The 23,495-nt window shown below is 38.7% G+C and overlaps 2 protein-coding genes across 3 annotated transcripts in view; one reads left to right on the plus strand and one right to left on the minus strand.

Moving 5' to 3' along the window:
• Window positions 1-2,373, plus strand: part of LOC137268477 (cilia- and flagella-associated protein 74-like) — a 43,437-nt gene extending 41,064 nt beyond the window's left edge. For both annotated transcript variants that reach the window (XR_010955035.1, XM_067803043.1), the window contains exons 41-43: window positions 240-308; window positions 731-796; window positions 1,360-2,373. Coding sequence is in view for 1 of the 2 variants with exons in the window: in XM_067803043.1 (XP_067659144.1) it covers window positions 240-308; window positions 731-796; window positions 1,360-1,458 (234 nt within the window). In the remaining variant the exon portion in view is untranslated. The remainder of the gene's footprint in view (window positions 1-239; window positions 309-730; window positions 797-1,359) is intronic.
• Window positions 2,374-2,965: 592 nt separating this feature from the next.
• LOC137268044 (phenylalanine--tRNA ligase beta subunit-like) lies at window positions 2,966-21,378 on the minus strand. Its single transcript, XM_067802545.1, has 18 exons — window positions 21,206-21,378; window positions 20,020-20,075; window positions 18,680-18,777; window positions 17,836-17,892; window positions 17,509-17,581; window positions 16,870-16,929; window positions 16,416-16,471; window positions 16,065-16,215; window positions 15,399-15,507; window positions 14,122-14,254; window positions 13,549-13,600; window positions 11,674-11,735; window positions 11,352-11,458; window positions 9,069-9,250; window positions 8,273-8,365; window positions 7,429-7,546; window positions 6,072-6,224; window positions 2,966-5,243 (listed from the first exon to the last, which is right to left on the minus strand). The coding sequence occupies exons 1-18, from the start codon at window positions 21,261-21,263 to the stop codon at window positions 5,092-5,094; spliced, it is 1,770 nt and encodes a 589-aa protein (XP_067658646.1). The 5' UTR covers window positions 21,264-21,378; the 3' UTR covers window positions 2,966-5,091.
• Window positions 21,379-23,495: the final 2,117 nt, after the last annotated feature.

Below are 23,495 nucleotides of genomic sequence, written 5' to 3' on the forward strand. Positions count from 1 at the left end.
CTGGTGGTTACCATGTGTCAACTGGTTGATGATGTCAGAGCACCTGTTGTGTACTTCATTGCTCATGATCTCAAACACTGGTTGACAGATCCAGACTTTAATACATTTTGACAGGCTGCCATCGAAAAGGACAAGAACAATGTTAGGATAAAATACAAAAGTTGGAATAAATTCCAGTTATCACTGATAGGGTGAATTGTGTCTTGCAGATAGTGCTGATCACTGTTTATGCATTTCAGAATGGAGAGTTCCAGGTCGAGAACCTGCAGTTGTTGCAGGCTAAAGGATTCAACATGGACCCTCAGAGGGTTAGTCAAAATCATTGAGATCATACTGAAGTTTGAAAAAAAAACCCCTTATTTTAAGTGTTGTAACATGTATTAGATGTGAAATGTATGAAAACATGAACCTAAAGGTACCAGTTTAATGTTTCACTTTACAGATCAGGTTTTCTCAAAACAACTATTGAATTGCTTGCTATTTTGTAAATAAACACAAAAATGTCAAAATAACTGACTGTAAGCTGTAAGAAATAACTGTAGAACTCTAAGACAAAAACCCAGATCTCTATATTTTAGCAACAAAATATACATGTATAAAATACTACACAAAGGCAGTGGTTCAACAACACTTATTGTTTCCAGTTTGTGATTTTTGCCACATGGTTGGAGGATGTTATTTACAGGAATGTCAAAGTGTGTGGTGACCTTGTATTATTATGTTTCAACAGGGAATGATAGAAGCTGGCACCAGAAAGCCTATCACTATAACATGGACACCACCATCAGGATATGATGTAAGTAGAATTGACAAGGATCCCAAATGGGTTATTAGTTTGCCACAGTATTTGTCAAAAATGGATGGAAAAAGGCACAAGTACTAAATTTTTTACCATTTCTTTACACATACATTCAGTCTATTGTAAAGGTGAATGTCCCCTACTGCCTTTCCTGTTCAAAGGAGCATCTTGACTGGATTAGGTATTAAGGACCAGTGACTTGATTTAAATTGTGTCAACAAACCTGCCTCTCTTGGAGCTGAATATACACAGGCCACTATCACATACCTTGACTATTGCTGCATGTGGAGTTCATCATTCATCAACAAACTAAACAAATATCCTCAAAGACTAAGTACATAATATATTTAGGAACATGGATGATGCTACGCATAGCCAAAATCTTGGGCTGCTTTTTAGGGACACATATATATTGTTAAGTATGACACAAATCACTAAAAAACAAAACAAAAAGCTCAGCAAGGTTCAAGAGATGTTTCCCTTGAGACAGGTTTTCTGTTCAAGTTCAAATAATATGTCGTGATTCCCTGTTTACATCACTATTTTGATTCTTTCTCCAGCCCACTGTCCCCACAGAAGGTTCAGTGATCATCACATTGAAGGGAGACATCACAGAACAGTACAAGGTCATCGTCAGGGCCATGGTCATCACAGAGTGACCAGCACTGCAGTACTGACCTCATTCCAAAGAAACTGCATTAACATTCTGAGATAGATCATGACAATGATGACGTTTTGATTTGCACTCTCCATACGAGGGAAGATGTTCTTAGTGATTGAATTTTTGTTCTAAAAAACCCCAGGGATTGGTTTTGGAAACTGTAGTATTGATCTCCTGATCAGAATGCTCATTCACTCAAACTGGTCTTCAGTTTTTCTGTTGGTGGGCCATATTCTCTGTCACTACCTGAGTAAGTCAGTTATATATGCCAAAACAATGAATTTGGTTGTGCTTCACTTACTGAATCCACTCTTTCAAGGATTAACTGCTACTTAGTTGCTGTTTTAAATAACTGAAGTACAGGTTATTTACAGAAGTAAATATACCAAAAAATGCCATGGCATTCCTACCGTGTTCATAGATGTGCTCAAAAAGGGAAACTTTGGGGGTTTTGGCCATGATACATGCACATTTGAACATCATTATGCACACTGAAACTTACATTGCAGAGGCCCTGTTTCATAAAACTCTCATAAGCCTGTCTTTTCTCGTAGCATTCGCATCTCCTATACTGTAACATACTATACCCCTATACTGTAACATACTGCATGAGAAAAGTTACCAGATCTTTGACTTACAAGAGTTTGTGAAACAGGCCCCAGGACAAGGAACATTATGACAGAGTCACTAATTGATGCTTTCATCCGTCCATCATGATTTGTGTTTATCCGTCCACTAGTGACCCAATGATCAAATACTGCAAAACTATGAAATCTTAACTGGACTTTTGACAATATCGTACCTGTGATATTTTTCAGTTTGGTTGTATTTATTGTTCAAGAGAATGAATATATTGGATTATGTTTCATGTTATTTTATGGACATTCCATAGCAATAAATATTATGAGACTTTCTAGTGTATTGTGTTTTCTGCGAAACGTTTGTGTATTGGGAGATTCATTATTATTTGTAAGTATCTGGGTAAAATTCCTTTCATAATTCTTGAAACTGTTAAACCCTTGAGAAGAGACCCTCAGGTCATACAATCTCTCACCTCTAGTTTTCCAGTCCAAAGTAAAACTCTTGGAGTCATGATGATTTATTTCAAACATGACTACAGGTTGTACAGCTTGACCTGTGCTACTCTACATATGCATGACCCGGGAGGTCAAAGGGCACAAATGGCTGTTCGAGTTACCTTCATTAAAAAGGGGAGCTCACTGCCTAAAAGCCCGAATAGGAAACATTAAACCATCTGCAGCCAATTGTTTAAAGAAAGTTAGCACATTACTGACAATTTCTCGACAGAGATGTCAAATGCTGACCTTGTCTCGGCTGTTTGGACATGTTAACAACCACCTGACAAAGGCGCACACCCCTTCACAATAATTGACCCAACCAGTTGTGACACAGTCACACAATGCATTAGTATTCACTTGATCAGGTCAAGTTGAACAACCTGTAATCATCTGGACTCACCTTCATTGAAAACAAAAACGAATACAATCAGTTCAATTTATTTATTTGTATTTCAAATCATACCCATTACACGTGTCAATAAATCATAGACACGATTCCTGTATGGGAAAATATGTTATGACAATGAGCCCCATTACAAAATGTTGACAATGTCCACATGAAATAATTTATGGCCTAAGAGAAACCCAGACAGTCATTCAAATAAACTGGATATGTTGGTAAACAAGGCTGAAAAAGACAAAACAAAATGACATATCAAATGTTTTTTGACCAGCAGATGGAGGAAGATCTAACATCTTCAACAATTCTTGTGTGGGGCTTAAGACAAAAATATCCTACAATGTTGGTTCCTCCAATAAATAAAATATTGATCCACCAAACAGAGAAATCTTGAAATAAATGAAATGTTATACAGCCTCAGAATTAATTATTTCATTTTTTATCCTTCTGGACAATATGTGTTGACACTATCCCTGAAAGACTTGAACATAAACTGAAGCAATGGGTGATCTGATCTTGCAATACTAGTACACAACTGATGGTCCCAAAGACTGCTGTCTGTACTTCATGCACTACGAAAACAAACTGAAAGAAGACACACAGCATGAGTGAGTGAGTATAGTTTTACACCAGTTTTAGCAATAATCCAGCAATACCACGACAAGGGACACCAGAAAACGGCTTTATATTATAACCATGTAGGGCAGCTACATTACGGTGACCTGCATCGAATCAAGAATTGACAGACAAATGGTTGACAAAATGAGCACTGTCCTAGGTCCAATCACAGAATACCAGACACCTAACACCCATATTGTTTAGTCTCATGTTACCCTAACCCCCAAACCTTACCCTAACCCTAAACCTTACCCTGAACCTAACCAAAAGTAAACTGGTGTGCTGTCAGAGGTGACGGAAGGTATCCGGTATTCCGTAGTTATACCCAGTCCTACAGTCTTAGTAAGACAACACAGAATTAACAAATCACAAAGTTTGAGCACTGATTTATTTTTGTCTCTTTGTGTGGCAAACACAGTTTCTGTGCAGCTATTAAAACATGATATCAACCCTGACGTGGAATAATGTGAGCTGGAACTACAAGATCAGCTTCAAGTTTTTGCCACGTGTTGAAGATAAGCCTTGTTGTTAGTCCTGTGTTTGAATGTATAATGTCTGACTTCATAATGAGGTCACATGACAAGTAGCATCCATCCTTAAGTACTCGTCTTTGAAACCATGTTGTAATTAAAGTGCAAGAAAGATTATGTAAGATGCTCAAAATGGAAGCAATCTTGACTTCAGCTAATGGTTCCAAGCTGAGATCTTTGCACTCTGCTTTGCTAATAAACATCCTCTGATTAGCTCCTTTATAAAAAATTATGTCGATTTAGGTGAGTGGATTAAACTGTTTTTGACACATATTTCTGTAATTGAACTTATGGTCTTAGAATGGCAAACAGTGAGTCCCATGATCAGAAAGTCATCAGACCTGTTCCTACGAACATTACCTGAGAGGACCTAAACTCTCTGTGGGCATCTCCATCTGAAGCTGCTTCAGGTGAACCCTGGGCCAACACTGACCATCCTATCTAACTATGTACTTCTTAAACCAATAAACAGGATGCCGGTTTAATTTCTCTCCAATCTAAGTTTCTGAAAGCTGGGCAAACATCCTTTGATGGAACTCATTGTGGATGTACATGTCATGGTGATCAGGAACACCAAGATGTATAAATTATCCACGACAAAGGCTAAATCAGGTGCATTCAGGAAAGACTCCTCTTTGTCATCATGATCAGATATTGTGTCGAAATGTTTTGCTCATTTATACAAGAAAAATGATGAAACCTTGATTCTGATTGTAAATTTTACTGACGGTACCTTCTATGAAGGTGAAGTCATCTACACAGAGTAAAGTCAGAGTAAAGTATCTAACAATAATCAGATTAGCATGGTCCAGTGTTACAGTAAAAAGGTCCCTAATGGCTGTGAAGCTTCTTGTGAAATCCCAGAAGTAACACCTGTTATAAACTGTGGCCACCATGAGACCGTTAGTTAGCTTTGTGACTAAGAAGTTGTGAAGAGAGTAATTTGTTTTTGGAAAAATTGTGAACTTAAACTGTTCTTAACTGCATCTACGGCATAATGTCTATCAGAGGAATGGCATGATGTTTAGGTCCAGCACTGCACACGGCAAGTTCAGTTCAAACTTGGTGATAACGTCTGGGTGAAGCACTCCGAATTTTCCAACTGACTTGCCACACACAAGAATCTCTGCACATCTTCCGGGGAAATATGAAGGATCTGGAAAATATAATTTGTTGTTTATTACATTTTAAACACCATGCTCAGAATTATTCCAAAACATGATGACATGCATTGTTTGTTTTGTTTTGTTGGTTGGTTAATACATACTAAGCAGTATTCTAACTCAATCCTAGGGATGACAAGTCTGATCACCCAATCTCACTGGTCACCTTCTTGTTTTGACTCCGACGTGATGTGGACCTATTAAACAACCTACCTTTAGCCTCATGAATGCCGACCTACTAGTAAACCTACCTTGAGCCTCAGCGGTGTGGACCTACAAGTGGAACCCCCTCTATCCCCAGGGTTGTGGACCGACAAGTGGAGCCACTTTAAGCCTCAGGGGTGTTGACCCACAAGAGGAGCAACCCTGAGTTGCAGGGATGTGGACCTACAAATGGAGCCACCTCTAGCCTCAGGGGTGCCAACCTAGAAGTGGAGACACCTCTAGCCTCAAGGGTGCCGACCTAGAAGTGGAGCCACCTCTAGCCTCAGGGGTGCCGACTAGAAGTGGAGCCACCTCTAGTCTCAAGATTGCTAACCTAAAAGTGGAACCACCTTAAACGTTAGTGATGTGGACCTTCCTTGAGTCTCAGTGGCGGCTATATGGCGATAGCCTGTAAATGGACCTACCCTAAGCCATAGTGATGTTGTAGTTGTGAATTTATTAGCACAATTTTTGCATGAACATGGCATATGCTCAAAGCACAAATACACAATTTGATCATTATTATGTTGGATTACCCATGCTGCCCATAAGGTGCAAGAAGGTTAATAGTTAAATATCCCACCAGGTACCCATTTCTGCCAAAATACAGCACCTACCTTGAGCCTCAGTGATGCGATAACCAGTTTTGGCATCTCTTGGGACCTCCAACAGTTGCATCACTCTATCCAGTAGTCCATGGATGACTTCAAACCCTGAAGTCTTGTTATAGTTGACAGCACAGAGACGTCTCTCATTCCTAGCACCAACATCTGACAAAACGAAAAGTTGCCATAAATCAAATCACTAATGGATTGTCAATATGTCAGTCTACAGTTTATCAGTGACATCACAGCAGCAAGTGAGGTTAAGCAGTGCCAAACATGACACAGCCAAAGACACAAGCACTGAAGCAGTACTGAACTGCATTCAGCAATATTCCAGCTATTTGGCAGTTGTCTGTAAATAATTGGGTCTGGACCAGACAATCAAGTGATTGGGATATGATGATGTGGCCATGACACCAAGTCACTGAGCGTGGCCACCCGATACCATTAATCACAACAAGTCGCCACTTTAGTAAATTCTCCATGGGTCAAATAAGGTTAGAAATTATGTGCAAGCAGTAAACTTTGGGCATCATAAAAACAAACTGCACTAGTTTATTTGGTATTTTTGTCACATCAAGTCTGTAACATCAGAGCTCTGTGGGAGAATCCTATTAGTAATCCAGTCTGAATCCAGGTTCTGCTGCAGCCAAACAAGTTTGCCCATCTTGTCACTTCTTACAGCATGGTACCTAAAGATTACAAGGTTTGGTCCGCGGATATCTGTACTAGTTGCATGAGGAAACTTAATGGGTCAGGTGGTCGGGCATCTTGACTAGGTTGCCTTATGCAACCAACCATAAAATGAGTTACTTTCAGCGGTCTGTCCTTTAGGAGGTCTGACCTATGGGAAGATATGGAATATCAACATATCCAGTCTGTGTGGATCTTTTCTTGTAATATCAACCAGTGAGCTGTGTAGAATTGATTAGTTGAAGGTTAACAGCTCGATATTACTATGTTTGGCATTAGAAAACAAATTTCACACCTCAAAAAAGTAGGAAGGTGGTGATTTTCCTTAACTGTGGTCACTTGGGAACCACTAAATGGTTGTTGTGCCCTAAGCAATATTCCAGCTATATGGCAGCGGTCTGAAAAAATCAGGTCTAGATCAGACAATCCAGGGTGTCAAAATCTAAAACAGCATGAGCATCAATCTGCTCTTGGGATACGGTGACATGTCAACCAAGTCAGTGAGTCAGACCGTGTGATGCCTCCTTCTCAGATCTTCACAGGTCTAAAAATGCTGTGAGACTGATTGTTTGAGACTGAGGTAATCAGTGACTCACATTTAATATTATCATGACAAGAGACCAACATAATTTGATGAGTCAACAAATTAAGTCAAAGTGATAATGAAACAACTTACCAGTCTGTGAGTCCTTGAGAACTACATCTGAAATTTCAAACAGGCGGAGTGGCAAGGGCATATTTTTGTTGAAGTAAACTGTCTTCAGAATACCAGGAAGAAGGGTTGTCCGGGCAACCTGTTGAGATAACCACATCTTGCATAAACAGTACCGGTCACTTCTATAGCTTTGAAGAACTCTGAATTTGTTTGTACAATACATTATGGTCTTCAAGACTTCAGGTCCTGTTGAAATGGTTTCTTAGGTTTAAACAGTGAATTAGTAAGCGTATTATCCTTTTTTGCCAACAAAATACCAAAATACCAAAAAGAACATGACTGCAAAATCATGAATATCCCCCAGCAATGGCAAAATACTCTTCATGAATATGCCATCTAGTTATGATCATGTCAAACATTTTAGTGTGCACACAGTAAAGTGGAAGGAGAAAACTAAAAGTTCAGCTACAGAAAGGAGTACTGCCACCAATTAAAGCTGAAGCTAAACATGTTGCCTAAATTATTTTATTCAGAAATCCAAAACTACCAAAAGGCACCAGAACACAACCAGGTCTGTCCATGTGCAAAGTTTGATCAAGAAATATTGAAAGTTCTCCTCTGGAAAAGACAAATGTGGACACATGGACGGACAGAGTTCATTTTAATACTAGTATCCCACACAAAACAAGTTGGGGGGATAATAAAGGTAGAACTGTTAGATTCCAAATATGGAATAACAGAGTATGTACCAGATACTGTGCTAAAGAAGGCTGATAGCGTTGTTACTGTCTCAGTTCCATTGCAACAGTTAATATACCATCATGATGCCCCTGGTGAGACCAAGCACCTAAAGCTTCTCAAGTACCTGGAACTCCAGTGTCTTAGGGTTTGCGATGTGCACTGCAGGAACATCTTCAATCTTCCGACACATCTTCTCTGACAAATCTTCTCGGGAACACTGAACACACGAACAGAATCATCACCACTGTACATTTGTCATGTAACAAGTGAGTTTAGTTTTACGCAGCATTAAGCAATATGCCAGCTATATGGTGGCAGTCCATAAATAATTGAGTTTGGATCAGATAATCCACTGATCAACATCATGAGCATCGATCTATCTGTGGGAAAAGGTTACATCTGGTCATATTAAAGCTATATCGCAAAGGTGGTTAGAAATATGGATTTCCTGAATCCAAAAATTATAGTTTCTACGGTGTTCACCCTCAGACAAACCTGGCTGACAGTCCAGTGGAAGTCTACATCCCTCCGGGCCCAGTGTCTGACAGTATACGTCACAATGAATTTGACTGAAGACATTTCTTCTCTGATCATGAATATTACATTTGCTAATAATTTCAATGCCAATTATAAGAAACGTTAAATCTGAAACGTGTTTAATTTATTTTTCTGTGAGTCCTCTGAACTTTCAGTGGGTCAGAGAGACATCTGAAACTTACATGACCCAATATCCTGTTACTTTCAAACACCATTCATGAACGCTGGTTTCAACCAAAGGGAGGGAACTCTAAGGAAAGAACAGCAGTGACAATACTAACTGGACCAATGGTGCCTCACTTTCAGCTGAACATCATGGAACCAGACCAGCATTTGCAATTTTGATAAGACTGATGACAGGTCAGCCTCCACAATGAACTCACCAAAGCGAAAGTCAGTGCTTCTGTGAACCCTGTAGAAGCGACCTCATATCGGAGCTGATCCGTCAACTTGTTGATAGGGTACTGATGTCCGATAGTGTTGCAGTTAGGAACTGTCATCTTCACGTTGTCGAAGCCGTATGCTATAGCCACGTCCTCGTAGATGTCGCAGGCGTGAATCACATGTGCAGAGAGTTAAGATGTCATAACAGTTACCAAGTCAGCATTACAAGACAAAGACAAAGCTATTGCAGTGCTATGACTGTAGAACCGGTCAGAGTTCCTCCCGTTCCCCTGTCCCAAATACATATAAATAAATATATACTAAAATTATTAACAAAACCTAACACAAAAATTTAATAACTAAAAGCCCCAAAATTAATTATAATATATAGGGCCAAACCATGTTGTAAGAGGGTCCCAGGGCCCCCTTTCACAAAGCTCTCATAAGCCTAAGGTCTCGTAACTTTTCTCGTAGCATTCGTACCTCTTATACTATAACATAGGAAGTTGGAAGGCTATGAGAAAAGTTATGGGACCTTAGGCTAATGAAAGTTTTGTGAAAGGGAACCCAGGTGTCTCTGTTGGTTTTCTTTCTTTGGCTTGCAGACCTGTCTACCCCACTTGCCTTCAAGATGTATTCATGGTGGGTCATTTTATGTATATTGAGGTGTAAAAGTGTACAGTCTCATAAGGAACATAATCTGGCTCCTTACAGTGTGTCTCCCAAATATGCAACATCAATGTCAGCATAGCATGATGTACAATACATATACTTGGCTCCTTTAGTTATTCTGGGGATAGAAGTGTAGGATACAACACTACCCGCTGCCATTAGTGACAAGTAAGCCCTCTTCCCATGGGAAGCAGACTCACTTTTCAATAATGCCCAGTGGTCATGTCATATCCAACTCATAAAGCGACCAAAGATATACTTAAGATATAATTTCAATATTTGGTATTTACTGGGATGAGACTGGCAGCCGACGCCTCGCCTTGCACACACTATGCGTGTACTCCTCACACAATACCCATCTTGCAGGGAACACACAGTTCATATTGGGAAACAATTTCATTCCTCACAGCAATCTTTCACAGCCTAGTGGATAGAACCGCCAAGTTTTCAAGGCTGGGGTTTGAAATTGGATGTCGGCACTACATGCTGAAAATTGTCAAAAATGTCACATGTTAAAATCTCATTCAAAGATGCCAAGACAGGGGCGTATCAGTTTTTGATGAGTAATAATTCAATGTGAAGGGTTCTTCTTCAGAAAATCCCTGGGCAGAGGGACATTTGTTAAGATAATGCCTGATGCAGATTGGCATTATTTAGATAATGTCTGGGGCAGACAGACATTATGTACATAATTGCCTGAGGAAGAGAGATTATACTCAGATTTGAAGGAAATTACAAGAATAAGTCTACTCAACGGACATCACTGTCTGTTTATAAGAGTACTTCTCAATAAACTTTTGATTTTAGGATAACTTTTGGATTTTCAAATCTGGGAGTTCGACTATGACTTGGTCAGCGATGCTGTTGCCATTCGTAAGTAATCGGAATATATCAGTTGGATTTCGGTATGAGTATTGATTGTGTTGATAAACAATATTGGAACTTATGGAAGAACAGACAAGGACATTCTCAATGACGGTCAATACAAAAAGCTGAATTACATTGTGACTGGAAATATTTTTTGAAGAATAAATCTCGATTGGCGTACAATCTGCTATTTGGGCGTGTAATCGTATCTAATAATACAAAATTGTACAAAATACGCAAAGTAGGCAGGTCTTGGCTCGATAGACATGTCACAATTACAGGACACACTGATAAGTGTTTAAGTTAATAAACTGCTTTCCTTCCCAGTAAACTCCCAATATTTTCTCATGGTTGTTTCCTATTAAACTTATTTATCATGTCAAGTGCTTCGTGTTCTTCAAAGGACATACAACCATTCTTTAAATGCCTTATTTCCTTCCTCGTCTGTAGTCCTTGTACATTCCAAGGCATTATACAAGCATGGGCAATTTATGACATATTGTGATGGCACATGTCTGTCATGGTGTTTGTATAAATCTAAACAGTAATGCAATTAGTGAAGAGGCAGCACTGGTATTACTTTGTTGATTTCAAAAACAAGGCCACTGATAAATTTCATGACACACATAAGACTAAGTGTTGGTTTGCAGACTTTCAACTTTAAATTGTTTACTTGCTCAAAAGCTACTTTTTATAGACACATATTATATCAGAACACACATAGAATAACAGTAAAAGGATATCACTTCGGGTGGGTGGAATCTCAACTTCGATGGACTTGCCATTGTTTACAACCTCACTTTCCAAGCACATCTTTGTCAACAGTCTTGCCATTTTCTCTGGTTCCAGGCTGTAACCCAAGATAACAAGTGAGCTTCAAGGTTAATTCCTTTCAGAATCTGTTTAACTCATAACATAAAGCATTTCTAATTTCAATATCAGTACATAATGGTCAAAATATCAGAGAAAAGGATATATTACAGAGATCAAGATTTAAGTGGGTGAGGGAGGGAGGGAGGCAGCTAGTCAAATATACCATTAAATCAAACAAGTGAAGAAACTTACTTTACTCCAACTCGTTTATTCGTTTCTTCTACATCAACTGTCTCCTTACGATATGTCAACAACTGAAATATACAACATACAAAATATGCAACATCTGAAGCGAACAGTACACACAGTATGTTACCGTGTCAGTAAACATTACTAATGCCAATAGACAAAAGCCTTGACTGCATCATACTGGATGTAAGCTGACACAAAAGTCTTGATTGCACTATAATGGATGTAAGCTGATACAAAAGCCTTGATTGCACTATACTGGATGTAAGCTGCCACAAAAGTCTTGACTGCATCATACTGGATGTAAGCTGACACAAAAGCCTTGATTGCACTATACTGGATGTAAGCTGACACAAAAGTCTTGATTGCACTATACTGGATGTAAGCTGCCACAAAAGTCTTGACTGCATCATACTGGATGTAAGCTGACACAAAAGTCTTGATTGCATCATACTGGATGTAAGCTGACACAAAAGTCTTGATTGCATCATACTGGATGTAAGCTGCCACAAAAGTCTTGATTGCATCATACTGGATGTAAGCTGACACAAAAGTCTTGATTGCATCATACTGGATGTAAGCTGACACAAAAGTCTTGATTGCATCATACTGGATGTAAGCTGACACAAAAGTCTTGATTGCACTATACTGGATGTAAGCTGACACAAAAGTCTTGATTGCATCATACTGGATGTAAGCTGACACAAAAGTCTTGATTGCACTATACTGGATGTAAGCTGACACAAAAGTCTTGATTGCACTATACTGGATGTAAGCTGCCACAAAAGTCTTGATTGCATCATACTGGATGTAAGCTGCCACAAAAGTCTTGACTGCATCATACTGGATGTAAGCTGACACAAAAGTCTTGATTGCATCATACTGGATGTAAGCTGACACAAAAGTCTTGATTGCACTATACTGGATGTAAGCTGACACAAAAGTCTTGATTGCACTATACTGGATGTAAGCTGACACAAAAGTCTTGATGGCACTATACTGGATGTAAGCTGCCACAAAAGTCTTGACTGCATCATACTGGATGTAAGCTGCCACAAAAGTCTTGATTGCACTATACTGGATGTAAGCTGCCACAAAAGTCTTGACTGCATCATACTGGATGTAAGCTGACACAAAAGTCTTGATTGCACTATACTGGATGTAAGCTGCCACAAAAGTCTTGATTGCACTATACTGGATGTAAGCTGCCACAAAAGCCTTGACTGCATCATACTGGATGTAAGCTGACACAAAAGTCTTGATTGCACTATACTGGATGTAAGCTGACACAAAAGTCTTGATTGCACTATAATGGATGTAAGCTGCCACAAAAGTCTTGATTGCACTATACTGTATGTAAGCTGACACAAAAGTCTTGATTGCACTATAATGGATGTAAGCTGACACAAAAGTCTTGATTGCACTATACTGTATGTAAGCCGATACAAACACCTTTGTTGTATTATACAAGATGAAGGCAAAACAAAAGCTTTGATTGTGTTACACAACATTTAAGCTGAGACAGAAGCCTTGATTGTGTTATGCAACATATAAACCGAGACAAAAGCCTTGGCTGAATTACACAAGACGTAAGGTAAAGGCTGTGGTTACATTATACTGGATGTAAGCCAAGACAAAGGCCTTGACTGCATAATTCAAAAGGAAGCCGAGACAAAAACTTTGATTCCATTATACCAGATGTAAGCTGAGACATTAGCCGTGGTTGTATTATACTGGATGTATGCCAAGAGAAAAGCCATCACTTACATCAAGCATAATGCAACAATTGAAATCCAGAAATATTCCACTTCCAGTTGCTGTAACTCGGTACTGTGCTATTGTTACAATATATGGACTAGTATCATGATGAAATCTCACCGGATATTGGACCTTCGAGCCATCTGGATTCACAACTTCTGCAGTTTCAACTCTGAAAAATTTTAACAGTGGAATCAAATTGTGAAACATGAATTACACCATGTTTTCTTGCTGATTAATGGCTTGAACAGCCAGTAAATGAGTCTGGATTGAAAATTCGTGAGATTGATATAGTGAATGCCTATCAATCAGGTTACAATGACACATAACCAATCAAGTCACTGAGTCTGACCATTGGATCGAAGCTGCCATGAGGACCAGCACTGCTTGTTACTGAACAATATTCTTATGCCAGGACCAGGCTGCTGGGGAAGAATATTCTTATCCCGGGACCAGACTGCTGGGGAACAATATTCTTATCTCGGGACCAGGCTGCTGGGGAACATTATTCCCCATGGGAACAACACTGAACAGCAAATGAAACTCAACTTTCGAAAAAAATGAAATCTCACAAAAGTAAGCATTGATATTCATGCCTTCTATTTAAAAAAGCCAGAGTAGCATATCTTTTGCTGTTCAGTATATATTCTGTAAAGTGTAGTGATACTACAAGTACAAATCAAGATGACTTACGTGAAGGGTTCCGCACAATATTCACTGAACATGGTGACCAGAGTGTCTAGTGTGACCTGTGCCTTGTACAGATCTGTAGCCGTTGCCTCGATAAACACATTTCGCGTGTCCAGGGTAATCCTAGTGTGGAAACCTACAGGGATGGACATTATCAGTGATGAACACAAAATCAAGATCGAAAGTTATTTTTAAATGTTCAAGCAATCGGTTACTTCCTGGCCCACATCACTTCAAATGAATTAAGACCATCTTGCATGTAGATACTTTGCTGACTCACATTATTACTTGCCCATTCTGCTTGTCTCAAAATATGGACAGATCACATGACATATTTTCAACTTTCTTGAGGTTTTCAACCTGTGCTGTGTTTAAGGGTACTTCACCGCATCATTTCAACAAACTCTAAAAGCCACCTGCCACAAAGCAAACTTGTCCTGACTAACTTGCCCTGACATTTATGACATAATCATGACAATGAAATTATGAAAGAATAAATCAACATGGTATTTGATGATAGTGCTTAATCCAAAACTGATAAATAGCCAAGAAAGATAACCCAAGTCATTATTATTGTGAAATTAAATAGCTACATTTTGAGCGTATATGAAATGAAATACAAGTTTATTTGCAGTTTGAAACCGTAAGCAGAAATTATCTAGTAGCCCACAGACAAGTAAGATACCATTAACTGATCGCCTGAAATGAAAACTGACTTGTCCTGGGTGTTGGGCGATTGGATTTTTTAACCCCTGCATTTTGAATTATGTAGTAGTATAGGCAAATTGTTCAATATTACAATGATTACCATGGAATGTTATTACAGTTTCTGAAAATTGGTTGCCATAATGGAACCACAGGAAAACAGATTCATTTATAGCCAACATTTATTGCTGTGCAACTGTGGTATGACTACTTTTTCTTCACTTTCCCATGTTCTTCAATGAATATCAAGAAAGTATTGAAGAATGGAGCACTGAAGAAAAAACACACAATTTTCAAACAATTTCATATCTTACCTCTGTAAGAGATTTTTGTTTCGTAAATGTATTCTGTTTAATGATATGTCTCTGCACAGTGTGAGAGAGTGAGTTAAGTCTTTATGTTGCTTTTAGCAATATATCATGGCAGGGAATACCAAAAGTGGGCTTTACACATTGTACCCTTTTGCTGAATCGAAACGTGATTTTGCTGTGATGAGCAAACACTTTAACCTCTAGGCTACCCCCTGTAAAGACTGACAGGGATTTGTGTATAATTAACAGGACTCGGAAAATTACCATTTATTATTGGGGGCATGGACAGCACTACGTTGTTTTGGTCGTAGATGATGGGGTAGACAGGAGAGTCTCGGATGATGGGGAGATAACCCTTCAAGTGACTGTCCGTCTGAAGCAAAAACACAAGCATTTACAAAGGGATCGATGCTCATGCTATTGATCACTGGATTATTAGACTGCCACCACATAAGAGGAATATTGCTGAATGACACTTTGAACTACAAACAAACAATACAAAATGTTCAGCACTGATGTGATCAATCTCATTAGTATCAGAGTTTCATTCTCAATACCGCTAAACAAAGATCTGAGTACATCCAAATATGGCCAAACAATCATCTGACCAATTAGAACATTGTTTTCCAGATCAGGAAATTGAGATTTGTGAATGTGATTTCTAAATCATGCAAACTCAAAGAAGGTTATTAATGAGGCATTCAAAATTAAAAATTTTAACAATAAAATATATATAATACCTATCCTATCTCACAGATTGTACTCCTTGCCAAAACACTCCCTACCACACCCGATCCCGGACATTTCAGTAGCATGCCTTAAATTTGATGACTGCACTGCCCAAAATATGTGAGAATCGAAAAGTACACAAAAGTTGACAACATTTAGCTGCATTACCGTCAATGTCAAATATAAGAGAAACGTTCTCACCGATAATGTTTCCATTATTTCTGGGGCCGTCATCTCCTTTTCCTGGTTCAGGATCCGGAACTTGATCTCTGATGGTGGTTTGGCATTGTAGGTGAAAGGCCCCTGGATAGTGTCAAGGTCATGTGTTCCTATGGCAACCAGAGTTCTTCTCCTGGAAATGAAATATTGGAACAAATAAATGTGTTGATTGCTTTTAGCAATATTCTAGCATATCACGGTGTAAAACACCAGAAATGGGCTTCACACATTGTACCAGTGTGGGGAATCAAACCTGGGTCTTTGGTGTGATGAACAAATGCTTTAACCACTACACCACTGCTCCTCAGGCTTAACAACAGAGGAAGAACTAACCTGCATAGATTTTGATGAAGTTTCTCTTGGAGGTCAATGAAGCTTCTGTACCTCTCCTGTAACAATACAGCAGAGAGCTCGGTGATACACATGAACCAATACCACGTCTTTGTTCATAAGTTTAACGATGCACTCAGTGTCTTGAGTCTGGACAATCCAGTGACTGATATTATGAGCAGTGATCCACACAATTGGAAATGGGCAACACAACCATCTTACCTCTCCGTCTATTAGGATGTGTCTTACAAAAAGAATAGGAGTGAAGGACCAATTCCACCCAAGCAATATCCTCCAAGAGTACAACATGATATTTGAACTTTAGATTGGACTGATTGATGATGTTATGACCCACAATTTCAGGCATGGAAAACACAATCAACAAATTTATCAAATCTTGAAACTGTGTCAAGTAGAACGTGGTAAAAAAATTGAATTTTGTCAAGGAAACACTTACTGGTGTGAATTTGATGTTTCTCAGTGTGGCTGCAACAGCGTATGGTCGAATTCTAGCAGTCTGTAACAGGACAAAAGAATGAAGCTGGATTGGTTTCCTGAAGTACATTGACAAAACAAGCATAACTGACACCATAAAACTTGATAAAAACAATTAGAGATGGAGATTGAATCACCACGATCCAGAGACATCTGGAATTTCTACAAATGGCCAGAGTGAGTGAGTCAGTCAGTGACTGAGTGAGTCAATCAGTCAGTTGGTGAATGAGTGTATGCATGCATCCATGCGTTGATTTCTATGCCTCACTCAGCAATACTCCAGCTATATGGAGGCCATCTGTAAATAATCAAATCTGGACTAGACAATCTAGTGAGTTGCCTCTTACAAGCATGGATTACTGAAGATCAACTCCAACCCAGATCTTCACGAGTAATGACCAGAAGATCATGGTACCACGGGAACACATCTCTCCATGACTGCAGGGGCTTTGTTCCATATTTCCCTTCCTCGCATCAAAGAGAAATTTTATTCCAAAGTGGGAAGTTTAGAGGCTTTTGCTGCATACTTTGGATCCTGAGGGAGCCCAGACAACCCCTTCACTAATACTACAGTTTTCGTATTGCCAACATATGTACATACATCAGGTAATATAATCAGCTGCTGCATTGAGCCATTTGAGGGAGCCACTGCCTTGTATCGGGGGGCTTTCATCCTGAAAATATATGTTACCATTTGAAACAAGTTTTTCCTGTTAACTTCCTGATAGTTTTTGTCGTGTCCAAAATAATATGAAGATTTGAGACATTTAATCTACATACAACCAAGAAACTGTCATCTTTGTTTATGCTGTTATTTCTCAATATGAATTGTGTCATTTAATAACTTCATACATTTCAAAGTAGTATTCATAACCATCCCTATATTGAAAAAACTTTAATTCATCAATGACAACCCCAAGCCACCTACTTCTCCAGGAACACCTGCAGTCCACGAACTAGCCCCTCAAGACACAGCAAGTCATATCTGGAAACAAGATCATCATTTGGACAATATTTCAAAGGACATTTATTCATAAACTGCAAGTGATTCTGTGTCATATTATTTGTTAATCAAGCAAGTTGTTTTTCAGTTACATTCTGCTGACATTTTTTCTCATACTGCCAGTGAGTTCTGTTCTTACAGATCTTCAAGGACCCATACTCATTGTGTGTTTGCTAACAGGTAAGCTTTGGTGTGTCAAAATGAAAAAATCAGTAATAACTAAATTCTGATTTCATTAGTTGAATCTCTCACACTTTTATGTGGTATGAATTTGTCTGGTGTCTACCAGTGTAGTGGGACTTAATTTCCATCCCCATCTCCCTGCATCCTCAATATCTCCCGGGTATATGTTGCAATAAGTCTCCACTATACCCTGGATGCATCTACGGCTCTCCCAATGAATTTATTACCTCCCTTGGCAGGCTTTTTATCTGATCAGGTGTCTATGCTGGGAAGTTGAGTGTACTAATCACAACTCAATTTCGCTTCTTGAATTATCTAACAAATTAAACTTGGCAACAGAATCATGCAGAGGTACTACAAAGGAAGAGGTAGAAGGATTTCTTGCACACATTTTGTAAAGTTTCAGACATGTTAGTTTGTCTGTATGATTTAGCCCAAATCTGAGTCACGCTACAAACAAACCTTTGCAGGCGCGACTGATATCCTTGTTAACACTAGCAAGCTCAGTTGTATCCCTCAGAATCCCTTTAAAGGTTTCATACCTAATGACCAGCTAATAACTTAGTCTCTGTATCAGTGTGAGTACCTGTTGGCGGGCACCTCCACCTTGTACTCCACCACATCTGATGCTCCAGACGCCTTCTCCTTTCCTTGTTCTCGTTCAATCTGCTCCTTCTCACTTGTCTGTCACAAGACGGAATGTCATGAAGTATGTCTCCTCAGATCGAACGAAATAACACATCAACAAAGTTATCCCCAGGATGTAACACAGAGATAAAAATTGTCTTATGGTCATACATATTCATGATAAATGCAAAGAATATAATAAAACAATTCACAGCTTCAGTTTTATATGTAATGTCTTTCATTTAATCATGTAAACACAAGAGTCAACTAATATTCAAATGGCATGTACATAATCAGTTTTTAGCCCCACAAACCCTTCAGTCACATCATTGCAGAATCAGTTGCAAACAAATCCCCAAGCCTGACTTCGACACATTACTTTGCCTTGCATACTTATTTTTTGCCTTGGACCTATTCAAACCATGACCAGAAAGTTATTGGGGATATTTTTGTTTCAGGTATAGATCTAAATCTACAGAATTCCTTCACAATGTTAATGAACCAATTCTACTATTTTTAAGTGGTAATATCTGATCTCTGACAAACAATACTGTCAAAGAAGTTTATCTACCCACATGTAAGAATGTCGAGTTTTGATTAGTCCATGTGACTCTGATAAAAGACCATGTACATCCATCACAATCCGTGAGCGGGAGTATAAAAGTGGTGTACTCCCGCTACGAATGTCATATCACCCCTCTACGCCTCAGTGACAATGCGAAGTGAGAAAAGCCTTTAGTAACGTGCGGTGCATTGACGTCAAATGATCAGCTGGTGTCAACATGGCAACAACGAAACGTGTTCTGTTGCATGTTGTTTTGTTTTGATCTAGTGAAAACATTCAGCTAGATAAATGCATTATCACATCATGTCTAGGGAAATACGGGGCTTTATCAGTCCCTCATAAGGGAGTGATCACACCCCGTATTTCCCTCGACATGATGTGATAACTTATAATATCTCCTCCAAAGACATATGTTTGGGTGCAGATGTAAAGTATGTATAAATTGCGCAGAGAACATGGAAGTGCAGAATTATTTAGCCATAGTCATATCTTTCTTATTCTGAGACACAGAAGTCAGACATTCCTGTCTAAATATGACACTTGTGCGCACTGAGAGTGACCCTGCAGGGGGAACTTATATAGGTGATTTCAAAGTGATCACACTTTCATATTTTATGAGAAATTTCTATTTATACAGAAGACAGAACATACTATTCTGCAAATGAAACAAATAAATTGAACTTAATCAAATTTGACAGGTTGCAGACTGGAGATGAAACAACAGAATTACTTACTACTTCATCAAGTTCAATGCCAAATTCAAAACAAAGCTCATCAAACTCCTCATCAGCTGAAAATACAAAGGCAATTTTTTATGTTGACTGCATTCAAATCTGTGAAGAAGTGAAGTGAAGAATGTTTTTGGTTGAAATGAAGACACAGAGATTTATACTCAAAACAAAATTGCAAAGACAATAAAACATTCTGTCTGCAGGTGTGCACCTTTCCAACAAGCAAGTTGATGGAATGCATTATGAACAGCAGAAATTCACAACTTTAAGGAGTGTCCTCGTGTTTGATAGCACATTATTATCATTATTCAGAGTGGCGATGATCTGGTCTTCAGTATAACCCATGCTTGTCTTAAGAGGCCAATGACAAGTCTCGGTGGTCAGGCTAGCTGACTTGGTCGAAGCATGATGATAATTTGTATTGATATACACAGAAAACATAGATCCTAATGTTGTCAAGTAAGTGATACATAGCAGATGTCATCATTTCCCAACTCTGTCATTTGGTGCTCATGACCTCACTCACTAGAATAACTAGTAATAACTTGATTGTGTGCAGACCACATTGTTAAATACCAAACACATAACTATTCAGGTCTATAGTTAATTTTCAAATATGACATGCATACAGTGGAAGTGCTTCTAAAAAGCACTGTGTTATGATGTCTGCTGATTCTCTTAAGCTTTGCATTGCAAAGAAACATACACATACAAATTTGAAACAGTCATGTGCTTATTCAAATGCATATTGTGACTATGACACTCAATTTGGAAAGAGTTCTGCCTGTAGCCCCTTTCATCATATGTTCATTGATTGTTTTTTTTATAAACCTGTTCTTGTTTATTGATTGTATACTCAGGGTGAGGTATCATCAGTTTGTAATTTTGGTTTTTGAGTTTCAACCACACATTTTCAAATGGTCCCTCAATTCCATGACTGAAGCACATCCAACAAATCCATAACTCAGCCAGAAGTTACCGTCCCGCAGTCGGACATTTTAGGTAAACCGTAAAGCGTAAACCGTACATGGCAGTAAACGGTGACAAGACTAGTGGCTACCTACTGCCAAACGTTACACCTACATGTCACCATATAGATCACAACATATTGATGATACACAAATTGCGATGATCAATAGCTAACACTAGGCCACGCCTTCTGTTGTGACTCCCAATCTATATCACTTACTGTACGTTCTCCCAAGCGCTTTGAAGAGCTCATCTCTCTGGACCGATACCGTCGGCATGATCGACTTTGTTGTTGTGTCAACTATCCGTCTGCAATTCTTATCCAGAAAAGTTCCCAACCCTGTTTACCGGCTGATGAAACGTGCGACCAGTGTATATCAATTTATAACCCATGTTGGAAACATCCTGCAGTATCGCCTTAGCAATATGTTCCAAATTAGAGGCTGGAAATCGCAGATATATATCGGCTAATACAACGATAAACATTTTTTGTGGTAATGATAGTGTTTCTAAAATATGTGTCAAGTAAGGAACAATTATTGTCTTCAGAAACTGCATTTTGGGAATAAATTCCAGGAGGAACAATGTCAATAAACACCGGCAGAAATTATGTTACCTCCTTTACAAGAGACAGATGAGAAGAGTAGTTTCCCTTTGTCCATCTCACGCAATGGCTTTGAAATACTTTTAAAACAATGACGCTTTTGTTAGATATGTGCAATACAACCTTATCAGTGCAATCTGATAATTATTTGGCCACGCACTTCGTTCTTCTATTTTTTTACGGTAAGCAGAAAATGCCATAACAAGTTCTGATTTTAAAAGAAATGAGTATTTAAGTATATATCAGAAGTAAATACTTGAAAACATATTATACCTCCTGTGTAAATGTTTTAAACATTATACCAGACTGAGAGGCTAAAGAAAGTGAACGTGTGCATGTGCGCGCGTGTGATCGATTATTGAGTGAACTGTTAAATCCGATTATCTTTATTACTGAAATTACTGCAACAATGTGTTTAAGGTACAAACGAAAGTTGTGGTTAGGTAAACGTTTGTTAAAAAAAATGAGTTGACCTTGCGAAAACGTTTCTAATTTGGCTAGTCAGTAGGGCTATCTATACCCGAAAGCTGCTTGCCCGCAAAATAATTCACAAGCCCGAAAATAAATGAGACTAACATTTTGTCAGCCTGACACGTACAGGTTTCATGCTTGTACGTTTTCATCAAGCCATAATCTTGGACGTTTTAACTAAAGAGAGTGGTATATTTGCAAAATGACCCGTGAAATTTCACGAGCCAAGCGGGCCAATGAATACGGATTGAGATTTACTGGCCCGAATGGATTTTCACTAACCTCAGAAAGCGGGCCAGTAGCTTTTCCGCACAACGATTCGAACTGATCCGATGATGACAGGTTTCCCAAACAAAGAAATGAGTGTTGATTTACATCGCTCTTAGCAATATTCCATGAATATTACAGCTAGGGAAACCAGAAATGGGCTTCATTCATTGTGTGCGTATGCGTATGTGTTTGTGCGTAGTGTGTGTGTGTGTTTGTGCGTGTAGTGCGTGCGTGCTTGCATGTGTTAGTGTGTTAGTGTTACATCTCCTCTCGCTTTTACTTTAAAGATTTATTGCCAACCGTGTCAATTATGACATCATGGGTAATAAATTTGTAATGGTTTTGACGGTGTAGCAATTAGACGTTTATTGTAAATGGTTGGAATTTGATCCCAATAGTTATATAATGATTATTGGTTGGGGATTTACGTTCTTTCCGACATAATGCGTTTTTCGGCTTCAAAACTCCATCATGTTCCAGATTGACCTTCAAATTGAAAAACTGAAAACATATGCAATTATTGTCGTGTAGTTACGTCATCAAATATTATGCAATGGGAAAATGTATATATAATGATTACCAAAAGTTTGTGATATATATAGTATCCCTGGTACATGTTACGGATAAAGACTTTTTCAACGACCATTTTGAGTTTTTGGTATGGCCATTTTGACTCAAGGTTGTAGGCCATTTTGGCTTTTTTTGTATGGCCATTAAATTTTGACTAGGGTCAGAATGACCATTTTTCGTGTTGGCATTTTGACCTGTCCCCATGTATATTTGCAGCTTCTAATCACCACTTGCCATGTACCAGATACCATTTGTTATGTGGTATCTGCCATGTACGCCATCTTAACATATGCAGTAGAACGTGGGTAGTGGAAAGGGTATATATATGGACTGATGTGAAGGCGCGAAGTTTATCAACATGTACTGTTATCACTGGTTCCCACACGTTAGAGTGGTAAATTTTACTAGTACATGTATTTCTAATTAAGTAGTCTCATTAGAGGGTCTTGTCTTTTCAGAAAACCCCACCCCTCTCTCTTGTTATGAGGGATCATTGAGTTCCCACAATACGTGATTCATTGGTATAGACGTCATATCACGGCAGTGCAGCAAAAGAAGCACACTTATTTTTGTATGCCGCCATTTACAAAATCAT

The sequence above is a fragment of the Haliotis asinina genome, chromosome 16 (genome assembly GCF_037392515.1).
Source record: "Haliotis asinina isolate JCU_RB_2024 chromosome 16, JCU_Hal_asi_v2, whole genome shotgun sequence".
NCBI lineage: Eukaryota > Metazoa > Mollusca > Gastropoda > Lepetellida > Haliotidae > Haliotis > Haliotis asinina.

Coding starts and splice junctions, on each gene's coding strand:
- LOC137268044 (XM_067802545.1), bottom strand. CDS start 21,263: ATGCCGACGGTATCGGTCCAGAGAGATGAGCTCTTCAAAGCGCTTGGG. Junction 16,930..17,508: donor AGCTGATTATATTACCTGAT/GTATGTACATAT, acceptor GTCCTGTTACAG/ACTGCTAGAATTCGACCATA. Junction 7,547..8,272: donor CTAAGACACTGGAGTTCCAG/GTACTTGAGAAG, acceptor TTATCTCAACAG/GTTGCCCGGACAACCCTTCT.